The sequence below is a fragment of the Primulina eburnea genome, chromosome 9 (genome assembly GCF_022965805.1).
Source record: "Primulina eburnea isolate SZY01 chromosome 9, ASM2296580v1, whole genome shotgun sequence".
Taxonomy (NCBI): Eukaryota; Viridiplantae; Streptophyta; class Magnoliopsida; order Lamiales; family Gesneriaceae; genus Primulina; species Primulina eburnea.
Genome location: NC_133109.1, coordinates 28126151 through 28135224, shown reverse-complemented (window position 1 = coordinate 28135224; position 9074 = coordinate 28126151). Strand labels below are relative to the sequence as shown.

Genomic DNA, 9074 nt, shown 5'->3' with positions numbered 1-9074 from the left:
ATTCTAAGTATGAAAATAATATTAATGTACTTATTCGAGGGAAAAATGTTCAAAATGATATTTCTCTAAAAAGAATAGAAACTTATGGATATAAAAGGGATTATGAGAAAATTCTAACAAATTTATTTGATCCATGCAGGAAAATGGCATCATCAAGCAAAGTTAATTATTCCCAACAGAAATTCCCCACAGAATTAATTTCTTTTGGAGATATCAATCTCCCTGTTTATCCTCAAAACTCACAAAAATGTTTCAGGACTTCAAGACCTTATCCTCTGGAAAAATCCCAAAAAACCTTATTAAATTCAATATGGAACGTCCAACCAAACGATTCCAATCAAAAAGTCATAGTCTTAAACGCCTTGGCCTATTATTTCTGTAAAATAAATCTTTCTTCCCAATCAGCACATGAACCCGATTCAGAAAACGTATTATATTATGTTGTTTACCAAGGGAAGGTGACAGGAATCTACAACCACTGGACCCGAGTGGTTGAAGTTATTAAAAATGAACAAAATTCTTTTTATAAAAGTTTTAAAACCCTTCCTGAAGCTCTAGAATCAGCCAACCGTTTATTGGTCCAAATTACTTTATTTATTATCTAGTCAGAAAAGATATAAATACCCAAAAGAGTTATGGTAAACAAAAAGCCAATGAAAATAGTTTTCCAAAAAAGAGTTTTTATGAAATTCCTAAAAAAGATTTAAAAACTGATTTTCAATTTTGTAACCATTGCGAGACGATGGAAATTTTTTTTAAAAGACTAAATGATTCGAAATCATTAATTTCTGATAAAATTAAGGAATTGACGGAAAAATTACAAGAAACAGAAACAGCCCTTAAGGCAAACCTTATTAACTTGGATCTTCTTAAAAAGATTCAAGATTTTGAAATAGACCATCCCAGTCTATTAGCCAGACCTAGTTTTATTTAATTCTAGCCAAAAACTGAGCCCAACAAGATTTTTCTTTAGACCACTTACAGAATTAAGCATATTACCTACCCAAATAAATGACATTGTTTTCTCAAAAGCCAAAGAAAATTTCTACCAAAAATTCCAAATGATCCAAGAAATTCTTTTCTTAAAAATCAATGACATAAAAAATTATTCCTTTAAAAAGAATAAATGAATACGCCAAACATAAAATAGATTGCCAAAAAGAAATTTTCGACATAGACAATTGTTCTTGTCAACTTCAATTCTACTTCCTTTCTACCCAAATATATTTTTCAACCTTCAGAGATTTTTTCTTTCAGTTTCATAATAAGGAAGAAAGAATAAGTATAAATTCTTTATTAGATTTAGGATTAGTTTCAGAAATCATCATCACAGATAAAGATGACATAGACAGTTTCAACAGTGTTGCACTTAAAAGTGCAATCCAATATCTCTTTGATACCGGCAATAATGAAGTAAAATTAGAAATAAGATCAACATGCCCAGAATGGATCAGAACAGATATAGAACCAGCAGTTCACAGAATTTGGGTCAAGCCCTTTTATAAATGGAGAAAACAAAAAGAGGAACCCGAAGTCCATCATCCAACCATTTGCAGAACTACAATCCAAAACCAAACAAAACATCAGAGATTACAGACATTAGCCTTCAAGCATAAATTCATCGAAAAAAGAAATGAAGACTACATATTATATTTTATGAATCAGATTTACAAAATCTACATATTGGGCTAATCTCCTTGCGTTGATCATTTTCCAGATTTCTATACAGATGCTCCCAAATCTTTTTATTTTTATACTAGAATTTACAACAGATTTTTGGAAGAAATAGAAGACATGAAGACAGAAGAAATCTTCCAATCCTCTGAGGAAGATATTATCTTTGAAGATTTACTCGATGAAGAAGGAATGCACAATTTAGATACATAATTGATTTGTAAAATTGTAAATTTTGTATTGTATAAATATATATATAAAAATAAATATATGTAAATATATATATATATATATATATATATAATATATATATATATATAATTGACGTCAAAATGATGCAAGCATGACAAAGACAAATACTATTCAAGATTCTGAAAATACCCTTGAAGATATCTATAAAAGGAAGACAAGGCCTCCAAGGGAATGCAAGTTTTTTGATACCAAGTTTTATATTCTCTCTCTTTCTTTCTCTTTCTCTCTTCTCTTTCCTACTTTTCCTACTTTCTCCACTCACATTCAAAGTGTTCTTATCCTTCAAGCTTGATGTTCTTAAAGAATTTGTAAATCCTTTGAAGATTCATATATGAAGATTCATATTGAAGTTCTTATTGAAGATTCATATATTGAAGATTCTTATATGAAGATTCATATTGAATCTTCAAAGGATTTACAGATTCTTTAAGAACATAAAGCTTGAAGGATAAGAACACTTTGAATGTGAGTGGAGAAAGTAGGAAAAGTAGGAAAGATGTAAGGCCCTATAATTAATTATCTGGTAATTTGGCATAATTAGAATAATTATTGAGTTGTAAATTAAAATAATTATTTATGCCAAATAAATTCAAGAAGTGTGTTAAAAATATGTATTTTAGAATATCGGATAATTTAACGATATAAAATACATATAGACTTTAAATAACACACGAGATCAAAATAAATACAGACCGGGATAAAGGGGCTTGAGTCACTAATTTTTGGTGACCAATTATTATATAAATATATATATACATATACATACAAACCTACCTCATTCAAAAAGAGAAAAAGAAACGAGTGAGAGAAGGAAAAAGAAAGAAAGGAAGAAGAAAACTCCATTCCCGTCACCCTTGGAGCAACCGCGGAAAAATCGCGATATCTACTCCGTCCAGCGTTGTAATCTCGATTGGTTTGAGGGGTTGTCTTCCTTACATCAGTACCTTCATTTTGAGCCATAAAACACGAATTTTGAGCAAGGAAACGAGCAGATCGAAGCTCCATTTTGTGAGCCCTGTTTCTGTGCAGTAGTTTGGTGAGTTCAGTTTTGTGCTTCTGTAATTCGAATTTTTGTGTATTGTGCGTTAGAAATCTCGACTTGTGGTTCAAATAGAACTTGTAGTTCTGTTTGTTATCTTTCTATAGCCGCTAAAATCATCGACTTTTGATTAGAAACGGATTTGTTATGAATTTTCTACCAAAATGTGTCAAGATGGAATTCTGTGTTGGAGCTGCGTAAATTACCTACTGTAGTTCGAGTTTTTGTCAATTATGCGCTCGGATTCTGGACTTGTGATTCAGATAAGAGTTGTAGAGCTATGTGTTGTCTTCGTATTGATATAAGATTCGTTAAATTCCATTTAGAATTGAGATAGTTATGCTCATTTTTCCGAAACTGCTCAATTACTGAATTCTGCCGCGAAGTGCGTATGGAGTAGCGTCTTCTTGAAAATTCTGCGATTTATCTATTAGGATTCTGGAAATGTTTTATTCTAGAAAAACTTAGATATTTGAGTTTTCTTTCATTTCCAATTGGCGGTTATTGATTTGGGTCAAAAATGAATTAGACATGAATTTTATGGTCATAGGTGCCGAATCTGAAACTTTAACAGAATTCAATTTTCTAGATTTCTGGTTGTGGATGTTTATCCGTGTCAAGATGATTGAATTTCTTGTTGACATCTTCTAATGAAATATGGGTTTTTGAGTGAGGATTCCAACCATGTATTATAAGTATATTTTGGTTAAGTTTTGGTTAAGTTTTAATCTTAAAACTTAGCATAGGTACAAGCTGAAATTTAGAAATATTGTTATTGAATTGGAAATTTACTCGACTTGTTATATTATCTTATTGTTAGGCCGAGGAGATCAAAGTTGAGCTTGTTGTCGTTATCAGTTTGTAATATTTGAAAGGTATGTTGCGGTCGGTAACATACGAGGTAAAAGTATCATTTTTATTTTAAATTGAAAATTCTATGGCTTGATGAATTATTTGTGATTTGATGATGATTGTTGTATTGAGATGAGTTTATTATGATATCGAAATGATGATATTGATTTGCATCATTACATTGCATATTGAGCCAATTGTCGATTCAGATTTGATATGGCGGAGGTCGCCTTGATATATTGATTTATTGGACGTATGGGGCTATAGTTGAGTTGGCATAGTGTATGCGGAGGTCGCTGCTATGGCCTGAACACTCTCTATAGGCGCACAATAGTTCTGGGATTGTAGAACACAGTACACCACCCCGAGTGGATGAGTCGGTGGATGTTGCTGGGGGATTCTCTTTCCTTGGGTACCCTATGACCTGATGATTCACTTGATTTTGAGATTTATTGATAGCCCACAGCTTCTGATCATGCATTGCATTATATTGCATCTTTATGAATTTATATGAACTATTTGTTATTTTAATTCTCATATGTTATTGATTGTACATACTGGGTTTATACTCACCGGCATGTCGGCTACCTCTTGTTTTCATGTGCTTGACGGTAGGTGAGGCGGGGCTTGGGATGCCAGAGTCCAACTCCAGGCGAGGAGATATGAGTTAGAGTGGGATTCTCGGGTCTTAGGAGATCTTTGATGATGTTGGATTACTTTGGTTCATTACTTTATTTTGACATGTTAAAATTTATATTTCAAACTTTTGAGATCTTTAAATTATTTTAACGATGTTTATGTCGGTTTGTGAACCATAAATTATGTATTTTACTAAACTGTTTGGTTTGTTACATTAATTATTATTATTATTAGATGTCGGACCCGGGACCCCACAATAGGTGGTATCAGAGCGTAAGATATTTGGGAACGGGTAGATCGAGTCGGTTCGAATTGCTTGATCATGTGATATAATTGCTAGCATTTGTACTGTACCATAATGTGAAATACATGATTTTAATTTAGATGATTATGATATTGTCATTTTATATGTGTTTGATCTATTGTATATCAGACATGGCTACTCGAGGTAGAGGTCGTGGCAGACTTAGACAGAACATACCCGTGGCACAAGATCAGGGCAGTGCTACTCATACTCAGATGGATATAACTCCGACTCCTATGGAGATACTGTTAGCCAGATTTCAGTCTTTGCACCCACCGATGTTGAAGGGTACCGAGAATGCATTAGAGTGTGAGAACTGGTTGGAGAATATGGATCAATTATTTGAATCTCTTGAATATCCAGATGATCGTAGAATCAAGTTAGTTGTTCATCAGCTATTGGATGTTGCTAAGAGTTGGTGGATCATGACCAAGAAAGCTTTAGAGGGCCGAGGTACGATTGTTACTTGGGATATCTTTAAATCTGAATTTTATCAGCTTTTATTTCCTACCTCTTACAGGAAAGATAGTGGAGCCGAGTTTGCAAATTTAAAGCAGGGAAATCTGAATGTTGAGGACTATGTTGCTAAGTTCTCAAATTTACTGAGATTTGCACCTCATGTAGCATCTGATAAAGAAGCTAAGGCTGATCACTTCATAAATGGTCTTAACCCTGATATCTTTACACTGGTTAATACTGGAAGGCCTAACACTTTTGCTGAGGCTCTTGATCAAGCCAAGGGAGATGAAACCGGAATCATTAGGCAGAGAGGTTCTCAGATGCAACGACCCCAACAGCCACAATATCGACAGCAGTTCAGACAGGGTAATAATGGCAGTAACAGTGGCAACATAAGAGAGCAGTTTAGGGCTAAAGGCAAGCAATTTAAAAGGCATGGCAGTAATTTTTCGAGTTCTAGTGGATCGAGACAATCTGGTTCAGTTCAGAGCACTGGTTATTCAGGTTCGACATGTGGTCAGTGTGGTGGTAGACATTATACCGATCAGTGTAGAGGAGTATCAGGACCTTGTCATTTGTGTAACCAGATGGGACACTATGCTCGAGTGTGTCCTAACCGTGGCAGTTATATATCTCAGAGTGGGGGATCATCGAGACAGACACCTCACCAGAACCGCCAGACCACTACAGTTCATTCCTATCAACAGTCAAACCGGTCAGATCAGAACAAACAAAGTGGTAACCACATGGTAGGACAACCACTTAGACAGCAGGCCCGAGTTTTTGCACTCACTGATGATGAGGCACATAATGCTCCAGATAATGTCATTGCAGGTAATTGTTTTCTCTCAGGTTATCCTGCTTATGTTTTGATGGATACTGGTGCATCACATACTTTCATAGCTGAGCAATTTGTCACATTTCATTCGTTGCATTCTATGCCATTATCATGTACATTATCTATTTCTACTCCATTGGGCAAAGTGATGAGGTCAGCTGAAATGATAAGTGGTTGTGAATTTCGTTATGAGGATAATGTCATTGAACTTGATTGTATTGTGTTGGAGATGTCTGATTTTGACTGCATAGTTGGTATTGACATGTTGACAAGATACAGGGCCACTGTAGATTGTTTTCAGAAGATTGTTAAGTTTAGGCCTGATATGACAGATCATTGGACGTTCTATGGTAAGGGTTCTCGAGCTAAGATTCCTTTGATATCTGTTTTCTCCATGACTCGTTTGCTACATAAAGGAGCAGAATGTTTCTTGGTTTATGCAATTGATATTTCAAGGTTAGTACCTAAATTGGCAGATATTCAAATTGTTAGTGAATTTTCAGATGTATTTCCAGATGAAATTCCAGGATTTCCTCCAGTCCGAGAGATTGATTTCAACATTGAGTTGATGCCAGGTACACAGCCTATTTCTAGAGCTCCTTATAGGATGTCACCAATTGAACTGAAGGAACTAAAGGAACAACTTGAGGATCTATTGGCTAAAGGATATATAAGACCAAGTGTTTCACCTTGGGGTGCTCCGGTTTTATTCGTGAAGAAGAAAGACGGGTCTATGAGGCTTTGTGTCGATTATAGACAGTTGAATAAAGCCACAGTAAAGAATAAGTATCCTTTACCAAGGATTGATGATCTCTTTGACCAGTTGCAGGGTTCTTCGGTATATTCTAAGATTGATTTAAGATCCGGATATCATTAGTTAAGAGTTAGAGAGGCAGATGTGCCTAAGACTGCTTTTTGTACCAGGTATGGGCATTTTGAATTTTTGGTTATGCCTTTTGGGTTGACCAATGCACCTGCGGTATTTATGGATTTGATGAACTGTGTGTTTCAAAGGTATATAGATCAATTTGTTGTGATCTTCATTGATGATATTCTTATTTATTCGAAATCTGAATCCGAGCATGCCGAGCACTTGAGAGCTGTTTTGCAAATTTTGAGAAATGAAAAGTTGTATGCTAAATTTTCCAAATGTGAGTTTTGTTTGGATAGAGTTGTTTTTCTGGGACATGTGATTTCAAGTGCTGGTATATCAGTTGATCCGAGTAAAGTTGAGGCAGTCATCAATTTGTCTAGACCGACATCAGTTCCTGAGGTACGTAGTTTTATGGGTTTGGCAGGCTATTATCGCAGATTTATTGAAGGATTCTCCCATATGGCGAGGCCAATTACTCAGCTGACACAAAATAATGCACCATTCATTTGGTCTCAGGCATGTGAGGCTAGTTTTGTTGAACTTAAGCAGAGATTGACTAGTGCTCCAGTTCTGACTATTCCATCAGGTGTAGGAGGATTTACAGTGCACACTGATGCTTCACATCAAGGACTGGGTTGTGTATTAATGCAGCATGGCCGTGTTGTTGCCTATGCTTCACGACAGTTGAAGCCACATGAGTCTAAATACCCAGTACATGAATTTGAACTAGCAGCAGTTGTTTTTGCTCTAAAGATTTGGCGTCACTACTTGTATGGGGAGACATTTGAGATATTCACGGATCATAAGAGTTTGAAATATCTCTTTTCACAAGCGGAGCTGAACATGAGACATAGGCGTTGGTTAGACTTGTTGAAAGACTATGATTGCGAAATAAAATATTATCCAGGTAAGTCGAATGCAGCAGCTGATGCTTTGAGCAGAAAAGTATGCAATATGTCCTTGATCACTAGCAGTGTATCTGATCTAGTAGAAGACTGTTGCCTTTCTGGTTTGGATTTTGTGGTAGAAGATAAATCTGTACAAGTATTTATGATTCAGGCAGAACCAGAGTTGTTTGTCAAAATTATAGAGGCTCAAAGGTTAGATCAAAGCATTCAGAAATCAGTTGAACTCGTCAGATCAGGACATCGATCAGAATTTCAGGTCAATAATGAGGGTATTTTGTTTGTGAATGATCGTATTGTAGTTCCTGATATTTCAGAGTTGAGGATACAAATTTTGTGTGATGCTCATTGCAGTAAGTTCAGTGTACACCCTGGAAGTAAAAAGATGTACAATGACTTGAAGAAACAATTTTGGTGGAAAAGAATGAAATCTGACATAGCAGAATTTGTATCTCGTTGTTTGAATTGTCAACAAGTAAAAGCAAAAAGGAAGTGACCAGGAGGTCTTTTGCACATCCTTAAGGTTCCAGAATGGAAGTGGGACCATATCACCATGGACTTTGTCATGAAATTGCCGAGGTCGTCGGGGGGTTGCGATACAATTTGGGTTATCCTTGACAGATTAAGCAAGTCTTCATGTTTTATTCCTTATCAGATGACATATAGGCATGATGAGATGGCTAGATTGTACATCAGAGAAGTTTTGAGATTGCATGGTGTGCCTAAGTCCATTGTATCAGATCGTGATCCCAGATTTTCTTCTCATTTTTGGCAGAGTTTACAAGAGGCCTTGGTACTCGTTTGCACTTGAGTACAACATATCATCCTCAGACAGACGGACAGTCAGAACGTACTATTCAGACATTAGAGGATATGTTGAGAGCTGTAGTTATGGATTTTGGTATTGGTTGGCAGGATTCATTACCACTTGTAGAGTTTTCTTATAACAACAGTTATGAAGTAAGCATTGGAATGTCACCATTTGAAGCACTATATGGCAGGAAGTGTCGATCTCCTCTGTATTGGGACGATTTATCTGAAGCACCAATTATAGGACCTGATATGATAAGAGATATGACAGAGAAGGTGAAATTGATTCAGAGTCGTATGCGAGCTGCTCAGGATAGGTAGGCTAAGTATGCAAACATCAGGAGACGACCGTTGATTTTTGAGAAAGGTGACAGAGTTTTTCTGAAAATATCTCCTTTTCGTGGTACAATTAGGTTTGGAAAGAAGGA

General features: G+C 35.7%; 1 protein-coding gene and 1 long non-coding RNA gene across 2 annotated transcripts; both read left to right on the top strand.

The window, feature by feature from the left end:
• Positions 1–2723: 2723 nt before the first annotated feature.
• LOC140840488 (uncharacterized) lies at positions 2724–4704 on the top strand. The gene is made up of 3 exons (XR_012120005.1): positions 2724–2962; positions 3786–3840; positions 4691–4704. It is a non-coding gene; the product is annotated as an uncharacterized lncRNA (long non-coding RNA).
• Positions 4705–4891: 187 nt separating this feature from the next.
• Positions 4892–8332, top strand: LOC140840857 (uncharacterized). The gene is made up of 6 exons (XM_073208019.1): positions 4892–6053; positions 6123–6272; positions 6390–6632; positions 7272–7330; positions 7448–7642; positions 7991–8332. Exons 1-6 carry the CDS (start codon positions 4892–4894, stop codon positions 8330–8332), a joined length of 2151 nt encoding a protein of 716 aa, XP_073064120.1.
• The last annotated feature ends 742 nt before the right edge of the window (positions 8333–9074 follow it).

Coding starts and splice junctions, on each gene's coding strand:
- LOC140840857 (XM_073208019.1), top strand. CDS start 4,892: ATGGCTACTCGAGGTAGAGGTCGTGGCAGACTTAGACAGAACATACCC. Junction 7,331..7,447: donor GACCGACATCAGTTCCTGAG/GTACGTAGTTTT, acceptor ATTTGGTCTCAG/GCATGTGAGGCTAGTTTTGT. Junction 7,643..7,990: donor CACATGAGTCTAAATACCCA/GTACATGAATTT, acceptor TTTATGATTCAG/GCAGAACCAGAGTTGTTTGT.